The 25,600-nt window shown below is 37.6% G+C and overlaps 1 protein-coding gene across 5 annotated transcripts in view; it reads right to left on the bottom strand.

Moving 5' to 3' along the window:
* Positions 1-25,600, bottom strand: part of TMTC1 (transmembrane O-mannosyltransferase targeting cadherins 1) — a 297,505-nt gene that overhangs the window by 142,272 nt on the left and 129,633 nt on the right. For 4 of the 5 annotated variants that reach the window (XM_081591728.1, XM_081591729.1, XM_081591730.1 and 1 more), the window contains 2 exons: positions 19,955-20,058; positions 2,362-2,551 (listed from right to left, as the gene is read on the bottom strand). In XM_081591728.1, coding sequence (XP_081447854.1) covers positions 2,362-2,551; positions 19,955-20,058 — 294 coding nt within the window. The remainder of the gene's footprint in view (positions 1-2,361; positions 2,552-19,954; positions 20,059-25,600) is intronic. The other variant, XM_081591732.1, reaches the window with a different exon arrangement.

The raw sequence follows: 25,600 nt of genomic DNA, 5'->3' as shown, positions 1-25,600 counted from the left end.
TTACTTAGTATTTGAGGTTCATTTATGTTGATTTATGCATCAGTACATTATTTGTTCCTTTAAATTTTTCAATAATTTACTGCATTAAGTTTATCCATTTACAAGGTAAAGTCACTAGATTATTTTTATTTTTCAGTTAGTGCAAATAAAGCTTCTATGAACACTTACTTGTAAGACTTTTGTATACACAGAAGTTTCCATTTCCTTTTAGTAGATACTGAGTAGAATTGTCTGTTTTTATGTTTAACTTTTTGTTAATAACAAACTGCTGAATATTCCCAAAGTGATTGAACCATTTTTCATTTTCACCAGTAATACACGAGGCCTCCAGCTGCTCCTCATTCTTGGCCAACACTTAATATTGTGAATTTTTTAAATTATAGTTATTCTAGAGGATGTAGAGTAGTTCTCTTTGTGGTTTTAATTTGAATTTCCCTAATGACTAATGATGCCAAGCATCTTTTCATGTGCTTATTAACCTTTGTATATCTTCTCTTGTGAAGTATCCATTTGTTTCTCTTGAACATTTTAAATGAGCTGTTTTTCTTATTACTGAATTTTAACAACTCTTTAAATATCCCAAATATAAATCCTTTGTATGCATTATACTTTGCAAACATTTTCTCCCAATTTGTAGCTTGCCATTTGATTTAATTAACATTATCGTTTGAGGAACAAAGCTTTTAACCCTAATGATGTCTAATTTACCAACTTTTTAGAAATAATTTACACTTTATGTATCATAGAAATCTTTGTTGAACCCAAATTCACCAAGATCTTCTTCTATTTCCTTTTAGAATCTTTGGTTCTACTTAACTCTTTTGTTTAGGACTATGATTCACTTAAAAATACCTTCTAAATGTATAGTATGAGGTAAGGATTAATTTGTTATTTCAGTATCTTCTATTTAAAAGACTATCCTTTCCCCATTGATTTACCTTAGTAACTGTCTAAAATTAATTAAGCTTGTATGAGTTTACTCACACTTACACTTTGGAATCTGAATTCTATTACATTTTCTACTGACTGTTTTTTCCTGACTTTGGGTCATACTATCCTATTTCTTTACATGTCCAGTAATCTGATTAAAAACCATACATAGTATGTCATACACTATGCTGTTTTTGCTGTGCGCTCAGTCGCTTAGTAGTGTCCGACTCTTTGCAACCCGATGGATTATAGCCTGCCAGGCTCTTCTGTCCATGAACGCTATTCTATTCTGTTCTTCTGAAATCTGATGGTTTCCTGTTTTAATATGTGATAAACTTGCCTGGACACAAATTGAAAAATCTGTAGACAGCTGAAATTTTTGCCCATTGGGTTTCTTTCTTTCTTTTGCCTGAATCTCTGGGGGAATATCTTTTGTGCCAGCATATCTTTGAGATCAGCCAATGATTTCAACAGAGATCAAACATAGACAACTCAAGCCAGTGAAATTTCTACCCTCTGCCACCCAACCTGTATATGGGTTAAAGAATTCATTCAAATTTGCAGCAAATAAGTAAGCCTCCCCAGGCTTTCAATTTTGCTTGTGCTTTCTAGGGCATCCTACATGCACAAATTGTTTCCTCAGTCATCCATGAATGTGTGGAGAGTGTATCATCTCAGCCCTTCTATAGCTCTCTTGCCTCCAAAATCTCCCCCTTAAATTTTCAGGTGCTCTGTTATTTTCCCAACCAAATAAGCCACCTTCAGCCAGTAAACCTGTGAATTTTTAACATCTGCTCTGGGGGCATGGCAACATCTTCAGACAAGAAGCATCTTGCCCAAGGCAGTAGCCATTTTTGATAAATAAATATTTTCGAGTTCTTTGCCATCTTTGATCATTTTCAAATGTTACAGTTAATAATTTTTCCATATTCCAATATTTTCCCAAGTTTCCAATAATAAAACTTTTAATAAAGCTATGTAGTAGTATTTTTTGAAATGAGAATCACCCAACCAACTCAGGCAGGCATTCATTAATGTAAGTAGAGTCTTAACCGTATTTTAAGCACTTATGAATATGTTATCAATATCTCACTTATCATTACATGAAATCAAACAATTGCATCAAAAAATAGTCAACCACTGCAGGAAAAAAATTTCTCATTTGTGAACATTAAATATCAGAACCAATTTCTACATAGTTGGTGGAAACAATAAAATATATTATACAATTAAGATAGCCTTGGTCTCCTAACCCCATTAAAGTCTTCAAAATATATATTACCTTTCTGGAAAATTTTTAAATATAAAGTTTTTTTTAGACAGAAGGATAAATTCAATTTAGACCCACATTCCCTTGGGGAAAAAAAGCATTACTGAGTATAGAGTATCTCTCTTCCAATGCAGTGTTCATTTGAATGTTAAGAAAATTACCTTGAAGGCTGCTAAACAATGAAGACTCAGTAAGGCCATCACAATTGCCAGAAGGATGGTAGCTCCATTCCGTATGTCCCATATGGTCTCTACCAGAGGAATACTGCCCACCTGCCAGTCATAGCACAGGGTAACAGGTGCAAGCAGAAGCCACACGTTGAAGGCCAAGAGGTAGGAATAAGTAAGGAATCTACAAAGAGAAGAAGAATCACTGAAACACAACTCGAGATCCATGACATTCTGAAAACATTCATTCACCATGTTTCTACTGAACAGCCTTTCTATGCTAAGAATGTTATAAAAAGACAAGGTAAGACGGAAGGCCATTCAATCATTTAGTCATGAAGTTGACCATTCTGGAATACATCTAATAGCTGCTAGTCACTGTGGTAGGTGCTGTCCTTTCACTGATGAAGAAGACAGAGTTTCCACAACCTATTTTTTAAAATTATCATATAAATACATACATAACAACTGAGATAAATGGTATAAAAGAAAAGTTTGATGGAGATATATGACATGAAATGCTGCCTCGTTGGGTGCAATTCCGTGGGTAAGAGACATTTGAATTGTCTGCTTTTAGTAATGCCCCAAATCCTGCACTAGATATGAAAATATTAACCATTTAATATTTAGAGTGATCCATTTTGAACCATCTCAAAAAATCAAAATATCTGTAGTAGGGAGATAAAGTCTCTCACAAATCAAGGGGCTAACCTTCAAGAGGAGGGACATACAGCTGTCTATGATAATAAGAATAGCCAGGTGGACCTCAGGAAGGAAAATAATGAATGAAGATATTACTCCTGTTTCCTGGCTGTGTCTAGGCAGTAAGGTAAAGCAGAAGGCATCCTAACTGACCCCCTTCCTTTCTGCACTTAGGAAATGGAATTTATTTAAGTTTGTTCACTCTACACAAATCATTAAGTAGTGTTCAAGACCCTTGAGAACTGCAGAACCCCAGCATACAGCAAACTCCATCCACATCTCTGCACTAAGGGATGACTGAACCCTAGTATGGCTTCTAGCAGCAGAAGGCCATGTCCCCAGGATGACCCCAGCCCCTCCATTAAAATGCCTGCCTGGGAAACACAGATCATCATTGCCTGGAGAATTTACTTCTTTTCTGGCCAAACCATGACAAAAGGCCCCTAACCTCCATTTCCTAGAGTATTTACTACAAATAACTTACAACTGGAAATATGTATCTCCTAGAACTCAGATGGTTCTGAGATGGTTGGATGGCATCACCGACTCGATGGACATGGGTTTGGGTAGACTCCGGGAGTTGGTGATGGACCGAGAGGCCTGGCGTGCTGCAATTCATGGGGTGGCAAAGAGTCGGACATGACTGAGCGACTGAACTGAACTGAGAATTTAGAAGTCGTTCTCAAGGACCTGGGAGTTGTTCCTTTAAAATGTCATCACCAGGAGCATGGGGCTTAGCTCCCAGTCTGCTGGAGGACAGAATCCTAACTGTGATAACTGTCAGCCAGCAGACACAGCCTGAATGCCCTTAGAGGATCAGTCCGTTGTAATGTTTTACTTCTTTGACTCAGCCAAGCACCAGTTTGAAAACCCCTCCCCTCTGCCATTCTCTCTTTAAAATACTTAGTCACCCCTGCGCAAACCAGAATGGAGCTCAGCTCCTGTCCCGTCAGGAATTACTGAATAAAGTGTGCTCTTACTGCTTTAACTCATGTCCATCTGGGTTTATCGCTAACATTCTATATGGAACTAAACCAAAGAGCTAGATAAATCCCTTGTCCTTAAGGAATGTAAAATCCAATAGTGAAAATAAGGTATATAGAATTAAAGAGACATGAGGGCTCAGAAGGTGAAGAAGAGACCTCCCTCATCACCAGGTCCTTTTAGAGGAAATCTTAGATGGGTAAAATCCAATGCTAAGAGTTAGTTCACCTTAAATTTTCAATTAAGTAGCTCTGGATTAAAATACCCTTCCCAGGCCTTCCCAACATATCTCCTTTCCTTCCCTCCTCTTGTTCCAAGGTTGGCAGTGGAAAAATCATTAACAATGACCAGGAGAGGCTCAGTGATGGGGGTTATTCACTGCCTTCACTGTCAAGCCCCAACAGAGAAATGCATCAGGTGTTTCAGTGATGTTTCAAAACTCTCCTCCCTGTTGTTATTTTAAATAAAATATTAATGCACAGACAGTGTAGTATAAGGGACTTCCCTGGTGGCTCAATGGTAAAAAACCCACTTGCCAATGCAGGAGATGTGGGATCGATCCCTGGGTCGTGAAGATCCCCTGGAGAAGGAAACGGCAACTCACTCCAGTATTCTTGCCTGGGAAATTCCATGGAGAGAGGAGCCTGGAGTTTGATGAAGTCCATGCTTAGTTATTTAACAAAAATAAAAACAAAAAAGTCACCATATTCCTTTTAGGTTTGTGCCTATGAGAATGCCAATTCCATAGAAAGATGATTGGGTCACTTAAGGCTTCTTTTCATAGAGATTCTAAGCTGATGTTATTTACATCTTAGCTCAGTAAAGATTCTTCACGACTTGGCTTTAAAGGAGAACGTTCAACCACCAAACTTAGCAGGAAAATTATGCAGCTGTGTCACTCAGTTACATTCCAGCTCTTAAGAAATTACTTTAAAAAAGAGTATCTCCTTCTTGATGTAATAGATCTAGGCAATGATTATAAATGGCTGCCGAAATTACTAGATGAAAAGTTGACGGGGTATTTTATAATGGATGATCTGGCTATATCAGATGCCTAGAACTTATTAATCAATTTTAAAATCACAGAAAGGGAAACTAACATCTTGATGTCCTCCTGATGGATTATGCACATCACCATCTATAAGACAGTTTTGCCAAATAAAAAAGAAAATTAAACTTAAATCTAATCAAGCCCTGTATTACTAGTTTATATCAAATACAGAAAACACCAGAACATGTTAAATAATACCACAAGGAAGCAACACACTAAATTCAGAGAGTTACAGAACAAATGACAGAAGTTTCTTCAACAAATACATTGCAGTGGCAAAGAAAAAATGGGAGAGAGCACAAATAAATTAAAAGACTTAACAGACACATCAAACAAAATGCAGATTTTGTTTAACTGCGAATTCAAACAAACTGCTCTTAAAAATAAGAGACAGACAAAATTGAAAGGCTGATTAGACATGCTAATAGGTAATCGTTGTTAATTTGTGTGGCGACAGTACTGTAGTTCTATTCTTTAAAGGTTCTTGTCTTTTAGAAATACACATAAAATATACACATTTAAAATGACTTGATGACTGGGATTTACTTCAAAATTATAGACTAAAACAAGGGGGAAGAACTGGGTGGGAATATGAATGCATAAGATTAGACATGAACTATTATTGTTGAAACTGGATAATGGGTACATGCAGGTTCTTTACACTATTTTCTCTTCTTTTGTACTTAGTATTTTCATAATAAAAATGAATTTTAAATAGTGGTAAAGGTAACAGAATTGCCACAGGAATGCTTTCTTATCTTGTATTTGGTTGCAGCTTGACTATGGAGTAGATGCAAATGCTACGCAAAAACTTTTAATATTCAGGCCACATTTTGACATTTCCCTGCAAGTTGTGTTCAGTCTCTTATATTTTCTAGATTTGCAATACCATAATGATAAAAAACAAATATTAAGGATAACACTTTTCAAAAGTTACAATTTCAATATACTTACTTATATATTTTTTTAAATGCTCAATTTTGACCTTTTACATAGATTATAACAAAAATAGATTTAATAATAAAAGTAAACCATGGAACTAAAAAAAACCAAACTTCCCCTTCTTGTAATACTAGGAAGGTCAAAACTATTAACTTGACTCAAGACTATTAACTTAACCCTTCTTTATTTCTGTTAGGTATAGTTGGTTTATAATAACATTAGTTTCAAGTGTACAGCACAGTGATTCAAAATTTTTGTAGATTATACTCCATTTAAAGTTATTATAAAATATTGGCTATAGTCCCTGTGCTACACAATGTATCCTTACCACTTATTTATTTTACACATAGTAGTTTGTACCTAATTTTCTACCTCTAAATTGTCCCTCCCCTTCCCTCCCCCTACTGGCAACTATTGGTTTGCTCTCTACGTTTGTGAGTCTGTTTCACTATATTCGTTGTTTTACTTTATTTATTAGGTTTCACATATAAGTGATGACATTCAGCATTTGCTTTCCTTTGTCTGACATTTCACTAAGCATAGTACCCTCCGGCCCATCTAATCTGTTGTGAATAGCAATTTTGTTCTTTTTTATGACTGAGTAATATTACATTGTAGGTATATGCATGGGTGTGTGTGCTAAGTCACTTCAGTTGTGTCCAACTCTTCACAACCCTATGGACCGTAGCCCACCAGGCTCCTCTGTCCATGGGGTTCTCCAAGTAAGAATACTGGAGTGGGCTGCTGTGTCCTCTTCCAGGGGCTCTTCCTGACCCAGGGATAGATCTGAGTCTCTCATGTCTCCTGCATTGGCAGGTGGGTTCTTTACCATTAGTGCCACCTGGGAAGCTCTGTATGTATATGCCACAGCTTTTTAATTTTTGTCTATTCACCTTTTGAAGCACACTTAAGTAGCATCCATATTTTGCTAAGGAAATAATATTGCTCTGAACATAGGGGTGCATGTATCTTTTCAACTTAGTGTTTTTGGTTTTTTTGTGATATATACACAGGAATGGGATTGCCCTTCTTAATACATAAACATTATCTCCAGAAACTCCGAGGCATCCACCTACCTTTTGTGCATACGAATTCAAATCAATGTTGCAAGGAGACTCCTTAAACTATCTGAAATCCTGAAACAGCACTGGAAAATTTTTGCAAATTTAGGTATAAAGAAGTCACTTGGAATCATGCCAAAAGCGAATTACATTTTAGGAGGCTAGTTGTACTAGCTGTAGTCAGCAACCGATGTATTTCTTTTTAACTCACTGACTTTGAATTACATTTCAAACTAATCACCTTGTTAATTTCTGCTAAAATTTCAGAAATAAAACAATCTGTTGAGTATCTTTGTCCTGTTGGGTTTTCTTTTTTAAAACAGGAACAAAAATAAAATAAAGTATTTATCAATTTTCTGCCATGAATTTTACAAACAAGAGGAAATTCACTAGAATATCTGATCAACAAAATGCAATATACAGCACAAAAAGCTGGGAATTCAGCTTAAACAATTTAGTCATGTATTTTCATTGATAAGCCAGGAATGAATGAAGATGTTTCAGGATGAAACATATGAAAGGGAAGGTGAGGCCAGTGGGGAACTGGCATCAAAAAGCACCTAATGAAACTAGTGCTTTTTAAATATAAATCTTCTTTTTTTTATCAAAAATAAGTTAGAGTTCTTTAAGTGCAAAAAAATACACATAGAATCTGTTCTTTGTCTTTGAAAAAACCTTTTGGCAGAGAAATATCATGAGCCTGACATATTTCCCTGTTCTAGTAAGATGCCTGTGATAGGTACATTTGAAAAAATTATACATTGCAAGCAGAAACGTACAGCACTTGCTTGTTTTATATAAAATGTTTCTGCTCAAAGGATCCTTTCACTTTCATTTACAAAATCCTCCATCATTTCATAAATACAGGACATTGGGTCCATTGTATACACAGTGTATCTTCTCAGTTAAGGTACTGGCTAACACTGTCTAAATAGCTGAGGTGTAAACCACAGTACCTCCACAACGGACTACCCCATTTTTCTCTGACTCTGCCTCCGCCCTCCAGATTTTGGTGATCTGTCCTACATCTCCCCGACTGTCCCTTACTTTCATCCTCATAATTCCTCTATTCCACTGATGCTTCAAAAGGGTCTCTGCAGTTTCACTGTGGAGAAATAACAACAGGCCTTTGTAGGCAAAACCTGCTTATTACCATCATTAGCATCTTTTCCTGCTTATAACCTTCTCCAGGACGAGTCAAAGAAAGCCATTTCCTGAACTAAGTTCTCAGTGAATAGGAGACACTCACACAAATTCAGTAAATGTTGAATATTTACTCTGGGCACTTTTAGAGGTACTGAAGGGTAATCAGAGCTAGCCCCTGTCCTCCATATGGACAGCATCAGTGGTAAGAAGACATGTACACATTACATGGTTGGGAAATAGTAAAATATAGACACGAAATTTCAATGGAGTTCTAAGAAATGTAATGAAAAACAGAGGATTAAGGAATGCGCTCCTATAATCTGTGCAGCACTTAAATAGGTGGAAAGACAGCAGACAGAGAATCCAGGCAGGACCACAAATAAAAATGGCTTCAAATTGTAGATGCATATGACTTTCTGAGGACAGTTAAAAATATGGGTAAACTAGAAAGTGTTAGGTGTTCAGTCATGTCCAACTGTTTGGGACTCCATGGACTGTAGCCCATCAGGCTCCTCTGTCCATGGAATTCTCCAGGCAAGAATACTGAAGTGGGTAGCTATTCCCTTCTCCAGGGGATCTTCCCAACCCAGGGATCGAAACCAGGTCTCCTGCATTGCAGGCAGATTCTTTACCATCTGAGCCATCAAGGAAGCCCATGGGTAAACTAGAGTATAGGATTAAAATGAGTAATATAAAAATGATAAACTGCCTCTGCTAAAATGAAAAATATTATGAAAAATACTATGTACTCAACACTCAGTTGGTGGGGATGTGGGAAAACTGGGACTTTGAAACACTACTGTGAATTGATTAAACCACATCGGAGAAGTCCAGGCAGTTTCATGAAAGTGAAATAAATGCCTACTTCATGATCCAGCAATTTTACTCCTAAGTTTATTCCAACAGTGATATACATATATTTTAAGCAAAAGACATTTACAACATTGTTCACAGCAGTACTATTATTTTTTTTTAATTTTATTGAAGTATAGTTGATTTACATTTCAGGTGTACATCAAACTGATTTGATGTATATATATTTACACACACATATATTATGTGTATATATATTCTTTCTCAGATTCTTTCATTATGGTTTATCACAGGTATATATAATTCTCTGTGCAATACAGTGGGTCTTGGTTGTTTATCTATTTTATATATAGTAGTGTGTATCTGTTAATCCCAAATTCCTAATTTATCCCTTCTTTCCTTTCCCCTTTGGTAACCTTAAGTTTGTTTGCTATGTCTGTGCCTCTATTTCTATTTTATAAATAAGTTCGTTTGCATCATTTTTTTTTTGAGATTTTACACACAGTGGTATCATGTGATATTTGTCTCTGTCTGACTTACTTCACTTTAGTATGATAATTTCTAGGTCGATCCATCTTGTTGCAAATGGCATTATTTCATTCTTTTTATGACTGAGTAATATTCCATGATGTTTGTGCATGTGTATACATTAACAGTTTCAAACTGATATCCATCCACAATAAAAATCAATACCTATACTGCTATATATTCATTGAATGGAAATCCATTCTGCAATGACAACAAATGCAACAGGGATGAATGTTATCATGGATGATGTGGAACAAAGACAGATGACACAAAAGAAAAGGAAATCAAGGAAAACCATTTACAGACCAGGATGGGGTGACCAGAAGCATGACCTGACCCCCAGCACACAGGGCTGGGACAGAAAGTCACAAGGCAAGCCCGGCTGAATGGCTGGGGTAGAAGCTTGTCTATGGCCCTCACCCCCTAGCTCCTTGGTGTCAACAGAGTAGAAAGTGCTAGACAATCCTTGTAAGAATCAAAGACCAGAAATTAAGAATAAAACCAGACTTTTTAGGAACCAGAACCAAGCGGCTACAAGGTAGGCTCCTCTCTAGGCCCCAGGCCTTCTTCACAGCTGCCCTGCTTCTCTCAGTCTTTGCTCCACCTCCTCCCTCTGCTCCTGTGCTCCTCATTCATGCTTCTCATAACTGAGGCTGGGTGTGGCCATCAGGGTTGCCCAGCTCTCCTGTCCTCTTGCCTTCACACACCTGTCACTTCAGTCTTCGTGGCCAATTGCCTCACTCTTAGGTTTCAAAGTCCTGAGACCAGCACCTGATTGGGTCACCTCATCTCTTGGAATCAACTCTCACAGGTTGGCTGAACCCTAACTCCTGATCCTTCAGGTCCCAGTGAAGATGTCACTTCTCCTGACAAGTGTTCCTTGTCACTGCCCCCTTCCAGGGCCAGGCTGGAGTCCCCTAGGTGAGTGCCCGCAGCCTCGGGGCGTACACATCTCCTGTAACTTCCTGTTAACATGCCTGACTTCCCACTGAAACAGAAGCTTCTCAGGGACAGAGCTGAGTCTTATTGATAGTTATTTCCCCAGCACCCAGCTCTTTAAAGAAACAGGTCTTAAGAAATTAGTCTGATAGTGAAATCATGCCTAAAAATCTAGAAATATTTAAATTTGATAATTTTATTTTGACCTGAGGCAACCATGCCTGCTAGGCTTCTAGTTGTTCAGGCTTGTAGCTAAAGGGCACAGGCTGAAGATTCCACCCTCTTGTGGCCCCCTTAGCACCTTGTGCAAAGCTGGATCCTGGGACACCACCCAGGAGTGAGAAGAATCTGAGTAAAGGCACTCACTCCCCTCACATGTCACATAGCATCATCATAAAACTAGGCTAGGCTTCCTTTTCCTTATTTTGCATTAAACTGCAATAAATATAGTTCAAATGAGAATTCCTGTTACATGAAAAACTATATAAAGTGAATCTGAAATGTCACTAAGTCTCTTTGGTCTTTTTAATGCGCCATTAATACGATTATCTTATTAACAGAGACAGTCTCCTCAGAGCAGAAAACATGAATTTCAACATCCAAGGCTGTCAGTAACAATTTCTTATTCATTTATCTGCAAAAAATTAAGTAATTCCTTCTGCAAAGTAAATACTGGGTTCATTTCTTACCTAGAGTCTGTTTCTCTCTATAAACCATTTAACGTCTTTATTTCAGACCAACATACTTTCTTCTCATTGAGCACAGGTGTAAACAGCAGATGTCAACAACCTGCAGGTGAGCTGCTGATCTTACATCAGGCGCAGGTTCCGTATTCCACACAGAATCCTGGTGGTCTGCTAGTGAACTATATCCAGTTACACTGAACATACTTTAAGCATGTACAGCATCTTCTAGTGCTTGCATATAAGGATTATTTGATCCCAGCTCATTCTCTATGAGGTGAGTGTTACCTTCATTCTTGCAGCGAGGGAAACAGCCATAGAGAGGCAGATTGTTCAGGTCACTGCAAGAGACCCTCTGGAGACCCTGCATGCTAGGCAGGGTTTTCTGGCCCACGTATAATGCAGAAAATTGAATGGAAACATGATTGTCAAACACTGGTATTTCATGGAGAAATACCTGCCTGAGATTCTGACTTATTCCTTGGACAGTGCCACCTGGAAGAACCTGAGTTTGTGTACCAAAAAATCCAAGCCATTAACTTTTAGTCGAAGCAGGGTTGACAAACTTAAAACCAGCATGTAGTCTTCTCTATAGCACAGCAAACAGATGCCTGAACTGATGGAAATGTTTGTCAGAGCATCACACAGCAAGAAACAGAATCCATAAATTAAAAGCTCGGCTTTGGCATTTTGCTCATTATGAAGGCAATTTTTGCCTTTATGTTCCATTGTTAGCAAAAAATAGAAGATTCCTCTCTAATTTTTAGCAGCTTCTCAAGATTTAATCTTATAACGTTAACACAATAAGTAAATTTAAAGGATTATATTTTTTCTTGAAGCAGAAAAGTGTCAATAAGTGATCCAGCATTTTCAACCCCACTCCCTAGTCCACAGGCTCCCCTTCTGACTCCCTCCTCTTTCCTCTTCCTTGTTTCTCTCCCCTTCATTCCCAGGGTCCAAGAAAAATTACAGGAATTACTATGACACAGTGTCATTTCAGTTGGGGAAACTACACTCAGTGACTTTGATCATCTCTTTCATCTCCAAGCCATTTTTCTAAAAACATAATACAAAATATATGATGGGACAGCACCCACTGTGTAGAGAGCTCTTTAGTCACAGGGCACACAGTTTCATACCTGAAGATTTCAAGAGTAACACCTCACCCCACCACCACCACAAAGGTGCTGATCAAATACAGAATTATCTCACCCAATGTTATCCCTATTCAAACAGAATTTCTGCAACCTGAAGCAGAAAGTCTTTTTTTTAGCATACTTCCCAGGGTGATTCTCATATTCATTCTACTTCAGCGACTATTGCTTTAAAAATCAGAATAACTTCAGTTTCATTTCATGTATGGAGACACTGCTAGTTGTTGAAGCAAGAACAGAGCCACGCCTTTTGCCTACCTCTCTTTAAGCACGCAGTTGTTTTGTTTTTAAAAATAACTTAAAATTTCACTTGTTCAGAGTATATTATTAGTCCCCATGTTAGGGACTTAGAGGGCTATAAACACGGTAAGGCATAGTGCACTAAGGCTGTAACTATCAAAACCTAAGGTTTCATGCCTGTTTGAAATTACCAACTAAAAATGGAGACAGAAAAAAAAGCTTCTTTTGAAGGATGATATTGACTTCTATCTTCATCTCATTATTTCATATCTTAATGTCTTCCTACAAAATAATACATGCTTTTTCTTGTATAGCTGAGCAGCAGAAACACATCTACCCACCTAAACAGATATATTTCACCTGCTTATCCAGAATCACATCTCATGAAAAAAACATGATGATGATAGGGGGCCTTAAATTCACTAAAAAATCCAATTTTATCTGTTTTCTGGATTTGAAAGACAACTATTTTCAATATTAGAAAGGCCATAGTTCTTCGGCTAAGGATATACTGCTTTATGTTCTGTCTCCTTTGAATCAAGTAAAATAGAAAACCAGTTACTAGGCAGCAGGCAGGTGCCTTAATGGTGAAAACAATGTTATCTCTTCTGCAGGCTGCAGCCCTATGCGGAAGCCTTACTTAACTCAGGTTTTTGTTTTTATTTTTAATCCAAGATTTACAAAAGTGTGTTAAGTTACAAAATTGAAAGTCAAAGCACCACATTTCTAAAGAGACACATGTAAACATATGAGTAAATCCTGTGCTAAATGACAATTCTCTGACAGAACAAGCTGCTCAGAGACCTACTCCATCACTCCTCAAATGTGAGTCCACCATAACCACAGAAGCAGAATCTTCGGGTACCAGACCGGAGCACTGATGTTTCAACATGATTCACAAGTGTTTTTGAGATGCATGCAGGTTTGGCAAGCTGGCTGGAGTAAAATCATAAAGCCCAAGACAGCTGTAGTCAGGGCATAAATTTGGGTGGTATTATAATTTATAAGAAGTGACATAAGCACCCATAGTCTTGGTCCGTAAAGGACTTCTTTTTCAGATGGGACTAAGTCAGTCTTGACACCAAAACGTAGAGTGCGAAATTGCCACCACTCAGAATCAGCTGACTAAAACAGATGTTGGCAGATTAGAGGAAAACAGCCAAATCAGAGGCAGAGGAAGGCTGCAGAGTAGGCTGTGTATAACTCCACTCACCAACCTATCCGTCCTTCTAAGAGCTAGGCCGAGAACCCCAGTGCTTGTTCTAGGCCAGTGCTATCCAATAGAAATATAATAAAGTGTGCATATTTTCAACGTTTTATTAGCTATGATAAAAAGAGAAAATTAACATGCCAAATTAATTTAATAGTATATTTTGTTTTAAGAATATATTCAAAATATCATTTAAATATGTATATATTTAATGGGATATAATCAATATAAAACTATTAATGAGATGTTTTGCATCTTATCATTCTTATAGGATTTTGTCTTCAAAATCTTGTGTGTATTTGATTTATACTTAAATCAGATCTCAATTCAGACTAGCTGGTAGCTTCACATGGTTCTAGTAGTAGACACCACAGATCTACGTAATCACCCTGGCCATCAGGCCCACTCGCCACCTCTCCCCACACACACTTGTTCTTGGTTTAATACTTTAATTTGGGACTTCTACTCTAAACTCACCTGCAATCCTAGGCTTTAGCCCCTTTCTACATTCAAATCCAACTTCAAAACTTTTTAATCTCAGGTGTCCCAAATCGCTAACCTGTTTTGTTTTGTTGTCTCTGTTCTGGTACATGGCTTTTGTCTCCATTCACTTCCTTCCACCTCCGGTGAAAACTTCTAGCTCGTCTTACAATAGAAATTCCACGTGGGATGGGAAGCCAAAATTTTCTTAAACTTGCTTGTCAAGAGAAAGTTGGGCAATCAAAATACAATATTCTCCCTGTTCTTCAACTTATAATGATATTTTTCTTCTCAAGTCAAAAGCAGAAACATGTACGATTCAATGTCCTGTCATTTAGCTGATCCATACAATCTCAATTACAGATTGGAAAAGTCATTGATCAGTCACAGAATTCCTGACAGTTAATATGATCCCTAAACAATCTGAATGCTTGGGATAAAATGAAAAGGAAAAAGATTAAGGGTTTGTTGGCAGCATATGGTAAATAATAATCTACTCTATATGGATCTATCTTGTTGACTGGATACACCCAAAGGTCAAAAATATACAGCCAAATTCTAAATGACCTCTGAACTGCTGTTAACATAAACTATATCAAAGTACAATTTAAAAATATTAAAAACATAATCCTGTACACACAGCAAAGACTAAAAATTTACATAATATATTAATTAGGGAATCAGATACTTAACAAAGCCAATTTAAAAAAGAATTTGAGTTAGGCAAAAACTTTCTTAGATATAACAGCAAAAGCATAAGGAACAACAACAAAAAACTAGATAAATTGGATTTCATCAAAGTTAAAATCTTTTGTGCTTCAAAGCATTTTTTTTTGTGCTCCAAAGTTAAAATCTTTTGTGCATTAAAAAAGTGATGCAACAACCCACAGAAAGGTAAAAAATGTTTAAAAATCATATATCTGGACAATATAAATATCACATTTAGAATATATAAAGACTATTATAACTCAATAACAAAAAGATAAATAACCCTATTAAAAACTGGTCAAAGGATCTGAATAGACATTTCTCCAAAGAAGACATTGAAATGGCTAACATGCACATATAAAGATTGTCTACGTCATTCTCACTAGGGAAATGCAAATCAAAACCACAATAAGATGCCATTTCATACCACTTGTCGAGCTATAATTAAATCAACAACAACAAAAAGACTGTCAAAAAGACAAGTGTTGAAGAGGATGTAGAGAAACCAGAATGCTCATATACTACTGGTAGAGATTGTTTTGGTAAACAGTCTCACAGTACTTCAAAAAGTAAAACACAGTGCTAACATATCTGACCTGGCAATTACATTCCTAGCTACATATGTAAGGGAAATGAAAACTTATATTCAAACAAAAACTTGTGCATGAATGTTCAGAGCAGCATTATATATAACAGCTAAAAAGTAGAAACAACCCAAAAGGCCATCAACAGATGAATGATAAAATAAAAAGTGATATATCCATGCAAAGCCATACTACTGTAGAATAAAAAAAAAAAAAAAACAACTTATCTATGTATGCTATAACATGATGAGTCTTCAACACATTTTCCTAAGTAAAAGAAGTCTGTCACGAAAGATCTCATTTCATATAATTCCACTGGTTCATGTCCAGAATAAGTAACTCTACAGAGATAATTCTATAGAGATAAAAATAGATCAGTGGTTGCCTAGGGTTGGAGGACTGGACTGAAATGGGAAGCGGCTGCTAATGGATATGAGGTTTCTTTCTGGGGAGATGTTTTAAATTTGACTGTGATGATGGTTGCACTAAACTCTGTGAATATACTGAGAATGACCAAACTGTACATTGGAGATAGATGAATTGTATGGCATGTAAATGATATCTCAATAAAGCTCTTATTAAATACAGATATAAATTGAATTTATATAAGAAATATAGCCCTGAATATTCATTGGAAGGACCTACGGTGAAGCTGAAGCTCCAATACTTTGGCCACCTGATGTGAAGAACTGATTCATTGGAAAGGACCCTGATGCTGGGAAAGACTGAAGGCAGGAGGAGAAGGGGACAACAGAGTATGAGATGGTTGGATGGCATCACCAACTCGATGGACATGAGTTTGAGCAAGCTCCAGGAGTTGGTGATGGACATGAAAGGCTGGTGTGCTGCAGTCCGTGGGGTCACAGAGAGTCGGACATGACTGAGCGAATGAACAGAACTGAACTGAGTCAGACTGAACTGAACTGAACTCCAGAGACATAAAGATATATGTATCTACATAAAGTAAATTTCAAAAAGTTTTCACAGTCCATGAAAAAGTAAAAAGTAATAAGATTGGCAAATTAGATGCAAACAAAAAAACTAACATTTGAGATTTTACTTTCTACTAGAGAGAAAAGAAATAATCACACCTGTCAGATTTCTATACATAAAATTCTAAGTGAACAGAGTTGTAAAACACAGTGAATGTAAGTAGCAAGTCAACCAAAGTTGGATTTCTCTAGGTTTGTTAGCCAACGTTCTGCATCACAGTGAATGTCACAGTCACGCTTGGCTTTTCCAAAGTCTTAGATATTTTTCCTTAACAAAGGTTTCCCATGAGTATACCATGATTTTGAATCTCAGTTTTGCTAGGCAGAAAATGGCATGTATTTCCTCTTAGCTAAACACATGGGAATAGATCATCTAAAAGAGAAGGAATCTCAGAACTTAATTCACAAGAAGTCATTTGAAAGAAACCAAAAAACAAAGAGTTGACCAAGTAACCCTTAAAAGCTTCTAGGATACTTTTTAAACTATCTGAAATCATTAACTTCAACAATTATTAAGGGAAGAGAAAGCTAGTTTGAAAACTCTCACCTGATAATAAAGTTATTAAGATCCCCTTCTCCAGGGGATCTTCCTGACCTGAGTTCAATCCCTGGGTCGGGAAGATACCCTGGAGAAGGAAATAGCAACCTACTCCAGTATTCTTGCCTGGAAAATCCCATGGACGGAGGAGTCTGGGGAGCTACAGTCAATAAGGTCACAAAGAGTCGGACACAACTGAGTGACTTCATTTTCACTTTTCACCCTTGCAAGATGGAAGCAAAGATGCTATAAAAGTTATTCAGTTTACAAATCCACTAAAAGAGGTGAAGCATTAACGAGACTTAGCTGACTGACAATCCTCTAACTAGTAAAGACAGACGCACAGAGCCAGCCAAGTCGTAGATAAGTTGTACAGCTGATGAGAAGGGGGAAAAAAAGAGAACTGGAAACAGACTAAGGTAACCCAGTTTCAAATCACTATTGTACTAGAGGTCAAACAATTATGCAAGCAGTGTACAAACTTTACTCAGGAAAGGTATTAAAGACAATTTTCTGGATGCTCAAAAGAGTCAATTATAATGCAACTATCTTAGAGGAATGTGAAAGGCCATTTATAGCAACTATTATTGAAATGTCCCAGTGTATTTTAAGTGTGAAACACAAGAACAGAAAGATATGTGTTTTGTTTTTTTTTAAAGATAAATAACATAAAGATGTTAGGACATTCTGTTCTATCACTTTATAGTAACAGAATTGCCTGAGGAGTCACTTGGCTTCCCCAGTGGCTCAGTGGGAAAGAATCTGCCTTCAATGCGGGAGACACTGGGAAGATCCTCTGGAGGAGGAAATGGCAACCCACTCCAATATTCTTGCCTGAAAAATTCCAGGAACAGAGGAGCCAGGCCAGCTATAGTCTGTGGGGTCTCAAAGAGTTGGACACAACTGAGTGACTGAGATAAACTTAGCCAAACTCAGATGGATTCACAGACAGAAAGTCCCGGATGAAAGGTATATCGGATGCCTCAGAAAACATATGTAAATACCTTGGAAGTGAAAGGCGAATCTAGCTAACGATGGCCCCCAAGATCCTAATTCTGCCAGAGGTTCCACCAAAGAATTTTTTTTTTTTACCCCTGGCAGGAATAAAAATGCAACCTGACCACTCTGGCAGCTAAGATGGTATAGACAGAAGGACAAGTGAGCCAGAGACCAAAGGCACCTTGTCCAGACACCAAGGACTGTGGGGCAGGCATATGTTTGCTGATGACAGAGCTACGAATGAAATGATTGGTTGGTGAGTTGAGAGCAATCTGTTCTAGTTCTCATCTGTCTATCTCCTTCGTGAGGGCTTTTGGAGACTGGTATGCTCAATCTCCAGATGAATAGGCTACATCCAACTATAAAGAATGACCACTTAAATTCATCAGACAAGAAAGCTGGAGGGAGACCAATAGAGGGCTAAGGGAAATGGAGCCATAAGCAAGAACAGGATCTGTCAAAGTTGCTTTTTTCTCTTAAAGGCAGAAAATAGCTACTGAAAAAGCTGCAGAACCTGAAACAATTTATCAATGAGCTAAAAATACCCAGACAAGGAACCCTGGAGACATTGAAAGCCGGTGAGAGAAACCTAAAAAGGACAAGTAGATTGCAATATTAACAAAAATCTGGGTTAGAGATGTCAAGCTTAGTAAATGGACTAAGTAAATAGTTTTTGAAGAATATAAGACATACACAACAATTTATAAGTCTCTAGATTATCTCAAAGGGATAAGTCAACACTCAAGGCTGTATACCATATGGTTTCTGAAGCAGATTCAAGATTTTTTAATACAAATAGATATTGCAAGTAATGAAAACAATTGTGACACAATATTTACTATAAAAAAGGGTCAATCAAATTGGAAGGTATCCTTTTTGAATGGAAAATATTCTTTAAAAAGAAGAAAACACTAAGAACAAAAAAGAAAAACATAAAATGCACAGAGACTAGAAATTTACCAATTAAAACATATGAAGTAAATAAGTGAAGTAAAACAGAGATCACTGCCTGGTTTTATAAAAACAAAATCCAATAATATCCTATACCTAAGAGATACAAATAAGCTAAAATACATATGTGCTATCAGCCAAGGTTTAAGATTTATTATGTCTTTGCAAACACAAAAAAGAGAAGGTAAGTTACTAATTTGAAAATTATTAGATATTAAAAAAGTATTTAACACTATGAAAATTTAGAATAATAACCTTAATGTACAAATATTATAGCAATATTTTCCTGAAGAAAAGTTATGAAAACTATCAAATAAAATTATATCTGAGAGCCTCAGAAGTACATCACAGCAGGTTGGATAAGGAATTAAAATGAACAAAATCCACTGGTCATCATCACTTCTTACACCACTATCCTAAATCTCTTAAGGACAAATGGTTATATACAACGGAGTGTATCTTGGCAAAAACTGTTGTTGATTTCTGTTTGTTACTTTCAACTTTCCCACTGATTTCAATCTTACAAACAGTGATGATGTTCAATTAACCTCTAAACACCTCTCAGTGCTTTGTTCTGTAATATTTGTCTTATGAGCCACTCAATAGATATTTATTATTAAGTGCTCAATAAAATGCTTATTGAGTAAACAAACATATACCAAGATGAGAATAATAATGACAAAATTATAATAATATTGACAAAATAGCACCATTTGTTGAAAAGAATTCCAAATGTCTAAACGGTGGTTTCTTTTTTCCATACACCCTGACTAGAACACAACCTTTCTTTCCTTAAAATGCAAAGCCAATATATCATTTAAGATTACTTAAAACAATCAGATAAATACCAAATAAAGTTAAAAAAAATTCACCTCTACTGACCTTGTAAGGATGTAAGGCGAAAATGAAGCTGGATTATCCTGCTCTGAAAAGAGGGGCATAGATCCTCCCATTATCCACAGACGAAAGTACAGAACAACGATCACCTTTGGAGAAAGGAAGATTTGCTGAGAAAATTGTTCCTTGTTGGAAATAAGCCCTGTCTTTCTGGAAAATACTTTCAGATGCTTTACATATATTTTGTTCTACAAACACATTTTCCAGTGAGCATTTTTATAAAATCCTATCATTGAAGATGAGTAGGAAGGATGGAAATAGGTAAAGAGGAGAGAAAACAATGAAGGTGACAAGGAAAAGGCACATAAATCTTAATAACAGCTGTCAGTTTCCAGCAGTTATTAGTTGTCATTCATTGCTATCCACTACACCAAATGGAGGACAGTGGAGCTTGATGTGCTGCAGTCCATGGGGTTGCAAGGAGTGGGATATATTTTAGTGACTGAACAACAACAAAATCCCCTACATGTGAACCTTCAAGTTGTGAAATTTCAAAGATGCAAACACGCATTTGCATGTCTAATCACATAAGTCAGTTCACATGTCTGGTGTACACTGTGTGCATCCTCCACAAGTGGTTGTGCTTTTGTGCACTTTTGTTGTTGTTGTTGTTGTTTTCTATTTGCTAAGTCATATCCAGTTGTTTGCAACCCCATGGACTGTAGCCTGACAGGCTCCTCTGTCCATAGGATTTTCTAGGAAAGAACACTGGAGTGGATTGCCATTTCCTTCTCCAGGGGAATCTTTCTGACCCAGGAATCGAACCCATGTCTCCTGCATTGGCAGGTGGATTCTTTATCACTGAGCCATGAGGGAAGCCACTATTTAGGAACATTAATATATAATCACTAAGATATATCTAAATTTATATTTAGTTCTTATTCTTTTAAAACAACTGTATAGTACTATATAAAAAACAGTAGTACAGTACCATCTCCCACCTTCTCTCCCTCCTCCAGACAGTACTCTTCTTGCCTGTTCACTCAATGCCAGCCCCTGTATGCCAGCTGTTGTACTATACTGCTGTACTTCTCAAGGTACTGTAAGATTAAAAGTGTTTCCCTTATTTATTTTTTGTGTTTTTTTAAAGTATTATTTGCATGAAAAGTATAAACCTATCACTGTACAGTACTATATGGCCTAGTTGGGCACCTAGGCTAACTTTGTTGGACTTACAAAAAAGTGGACTTAAGGAACATGCTCTTGGAGTGGAACTCACTCATATGTAGGGGACTTACTGTAAAGACTTTTCCACCTGAGGCCTCCCAATCCTAGAGGAAGATGAGGAATCTGAAGCTTAAAGGTAATCCGCCCAGAATCCAACAGCTAGTAAACTACAGGATCTAGGAGTTGGACTCATGTCAGTGGTCTCCAATGCCCTGTGTCTTAACCATTGGTCTCATCCAACCCTGTGAAACTTAACTTCAGCTATGGTAGATGATACTTCCGTGTGCTGAGTAAACACATTTGGAAATGTTCCAGCCCTCAAATGCTCTGAAGCAGACCACCCACACAGAGTTATTTCAACAACTCCAAAAAACAACTTTTGTGTCACTCAATGGAACTTTATCACTCAATAGTGCTATCCCGTTCCAAAGATGGGTTGAGAAAACCAGAGGCCAAAGACACCTCAGTAGGGATGACATTTGTTTATATAATTAATACACATAGACCTTCTAGATGTAATTCTCATTTTAGTAGGACGAATTATGTTGTGTCTGTCAGAGTCAGAGGGAAATCTCTGCTTCACTAAAAGCTAAAAGATTAACATGAGGAAGGAATTAAGGCTGGATTTTTTTCAAGGAGTATCACTGACTTATTTCATGAATGCTTTTTTATATACCAGTTCCAGTTCAGTCGCTCAGTCGTGTCCGACTCTTTGTGACCCCATGAATTGCAGCACGCCAGGCCTCTCTGTCCATCACCAACTCCCGGAGTTTACCCAAACCCGTGTCCATTGAGTCAGTGATGCCATCCAACCATCTCATCCTCTGTCGTCCCCTTCTCCTCCTGCCCCCAATCCTACCCAGCATTAGGGTCTTTTCCAATGAGTCAACCCTTCGCACGAGGTGGCCAAAGTATTGGAGTTTCAGCTTCAACATCAGACCTTCCAATGAACACACAGGATTGATCTCTTTTACGATGGATTGATTGGATCTCCTTGCAGTCCACGGGACTCTCAAGAGTCTTCTCCAACACCACAGTTCAAAAGCATCAATTCTTCAGTGCTCAGCTTTCTTCACCGTCCAACTCTCACATCCATACATGACCACTGGAAAAACCATACCCTTGACTAGACGGACTTCTGTTGGCAAAGTAATGTCTCTGCTTTTAAATATGCTATCTAGGTTGGCCATAACCTTCCTTCCAAGGAGTAAGCGTCTTTTAATTTCATGGCTGCAGTCACCACCAGTGGTGATTTTGGAGCCCAAAAAAATAAAGTCTGACACTGTTTCCACTGTTTCCCCATCTATTTCCCATGAAGTGATGGGACCAGATGCCATGATCTTAGTTTACTGAACGTTAAGCCTTAAGCCAACTTTTTCACTTTCCTCTTTCACCTTCATCAAGAGGCTCTTTAGTTCTTCTTCACTTTCTGCCATCAGAGTGGTGTCATCCGCATATCTGAGGTTATTGATATTTCTCCCGGCAATCTTGATTCCAGCTTATGTTTCTTCCAGCCCAGCATTTCTCACGATGTACTCTGCATATAAGTTAAATAAGCAGGGTGACAATATACAGCCTTGACATACTCCTTTTCCTATTTGGAACCAGGCTGTTGTTCCATGTCCAGTTCTAACTGTTGCTTCCTGACCTGCATACAGGCTTCTCAAGAGACAGATCAGATGGTCTGGTATTCCCATCTCTTGAAGAATTTTCCACAGTTTATTGTGATCCACACAGTCAAAGGCTTTGGCATAGTCAATAAAGCAGAAATAGATGTTTTTCTGGAACTCTCTTGCTTTCTTGATGATCCAGCGGATATCGGCAATTTGATCTCTGGTTCCTCTGTCTCTTCTAAAACCAGCTTGAACATCTGGAAGTTCATGGTTCACGTATTGCTGAAGCCTGGCTTGGAGAATTTTGAGCATTACTTTACTAGCATGTGAGATGAGTGCAATTGTGCGGTAGTTTGAGCATTCTTTGGCATTGCCTTTCTTTGGGATTGGAACGAAAACTGACCTCTTCCAGTCCTGTGGCCACTGCTGAGTTTTCCATATTTGCTGGCATATTGAGTGCAGCACTTTCACAGCATCACCTTTGAGGATTTGAAATAGCTCAACTGGAATTCCATCACCTCCACTAGCTTTGTTTGTAGTGATGCTTTCTAAGGCCCACTTGACGTCACATTCCTGGATGTCTGGCTCTAGGTGAGTGATCACACCATCGTGATTATCTGGGTGGTGAAGATCTTTTTTGTACAGTTCTTCTGTGTATTCTTGCCACCTCTTCTTAATATCTTCTGCTTCTGTTAGGTCCATACCATTTCTGTCCTTTATCGAGCCTATCTTTGCATGAAATGTTCCTTTGGTATCTAATTTTCTTGAAGAGATCTCTAGTCTTTCCCAGTCTGTTGTTTTCCTCCATTTCTTTGCACTGATCGCTGAGGAAGGCTTTCTTATCTTCCCTTGCTATTCTTTGGAACTCTGCATTCAGATGGGAATATCTTTCCTTTTCTCCTTTGCTTTTCACTTCTCTTCTCTTCCCAGCTATCTGTAAGGCCTCGCTTCTGCTTTTTTATATAAGTGACCCCAAATCCAAAAATCTAAAATGAACATATTGTGTCAGTCAAAAGTATATCAGCAGTAAATAATACCTAAGAAGAAATTAAAAATCATTTTAATTAACACTCACATAAACTAAATTTAAAAATTTAAAGATATTGCAATGGAAAATGTCAACTATAAACGTAACAGGAAAAGTCTTCTGAAAGAATATGAATTCCCTAAACTACTGAAGGGTAACAGAATGTATCATCCCAAAATACACTACTTTGGCATATAGATAGTTTTGAACTGAAGGCAATTAACACTCAAGAGACTTATGAAAAGCTTTTTTACCTCTCCCTTAACTGCCTAAATGAATGAACTGCCCTATAGCAGGAAGTACAGGGCATCACAGCAGTAATGTCAAGTTCTTGCATTCCCAAACAACATGAAGAATATAAATCACTTCTGAAATGAAAGTAGAATTGTCTTTATTCTATGCAAAGATACTGGGGCATTCTTTAGAGAAATCTTCTGCCCTTTTTGCTGAAATTGTCCAGTCAAAGCTCTCCATCTCATTCAGTTTTTGCACACCTTCTTGCTTCAGTTCAGTTCAATTTCTCAGTTGTGTCCAACTGTTTGCAACCCCATGGACTGCAGCACGCCAGGCTTCCTTGTCCTTCACCAACTCCCAGAGCCTACTCAAACTCATGTCCATCACATTGGTGATGCCATCCAGCCATCTCATCCTGTATCATCCCCTTCTCCTCATGCCTTCAATCTTTCCCAGCATCAGGGTCTTTTCCGTTGAGTCAGTTCTTCGCATCAGGTGGCCAAAGTATTGAAGTTTCAGCTTCAACATCAGTCCTTCCAATGAATATTCAGGACTGATTTCCTTAGGATGGACTGGTTGGATCTCCTTGCAGTCCAAGGGACTCTCAAGAGTCTTCTCCAACACCACAGTTCAAAAGCATCAATTCTTCGGTGCTCAGCTTTCTTTATAGTCCAACTCTCACATCCATACATGATTACTGGAAAAACCATAGCTTTGAACAGATGGACCTTTGTTGGCAAAGTAATGTCTCTGCTTTTTAATATGCTGTCTAGGTTGGTTATAGGTTTTCTTCCAAGGAGCAAGAGTCTTTTAATTTCATGGCTGCAATCGCCATCTGCAGTGCTTAAACATGTCTTAATGTTGATTTAAAATATCATTAATTGTTAATATTACAATTCAAAAACATTTTCATAAGTTTCTTATCAAACTTTATTATAAATCTGGACTTAGAATTTATGAAAAACAGCAACAGCATAAGAGACTGATCTCCTAATTTCTTTGAATAGAAGCATTCAACTGTGTAAGAAGATGACCAATGTGATAGTCACTGAGGATCAGGACCAAGAACCCTTATCTTTTCTGTATTCACTTTCTATTTGCTCTTCCTATCAAGAGCTGAGTCAACTTCCCCTTTTTTTAAATCTGGTCTTGTGACTTGCATTGAACAAAAGAATCTAGTGGAAACTTCACAGGTGTTGCAACATTTAGTTTGTTCTAGAATCCAGCTGTCAGGTTGTAAAAAGATCCTGTCCATCCAGCTAGAGAGAGTAGCCACAGAGAGAGGCCCAAGAGGATGAGTTATCACAGAGAGGTTACCTGCTTTGACTCATAACTGCACAAACTTGCTTGAGTAACCCCAGCCAAAAATACAGAAGAACCAGCCAGCTGGATGTAACCCAAACTAAAGCATTTAGGGCAGCTAATATGGTGGTTTTGTTTTAAGCCACTACATTTTGGGTGTTTTGTAATGCAGGAACAGATAATTGATACAGCCAGGTTTGTTTTGCAGAAACAACTCAGCACCAGCAGCCTAAAAAGGACTCACAAAGTACAGTTCATGCTGTTGGTGTCACTGAACTCACATATCCC

The sequence above is a fragment of the Giraffa tippelskirchi genome, chromosome 4, assembly GCF_054371585.1.
Source record: "Giraffa tippelskirchi isolate mGirTip1 chromosome 4, T2T-mGirTip1v1.2.pri, whole genome shotgun sequence".
Lineage (NCBI taxonomy): Eukaryota > Metazoa > Chordata > Mammalia > Artiodactyla > Giraffidae > Giraffa > Giraffa tippelskirchi.
The sequence above is the reverse complement of the archived record's forward strand: the minus strand, read 5'-3'. Positions and strand labels throughout refer to the sequence as shown.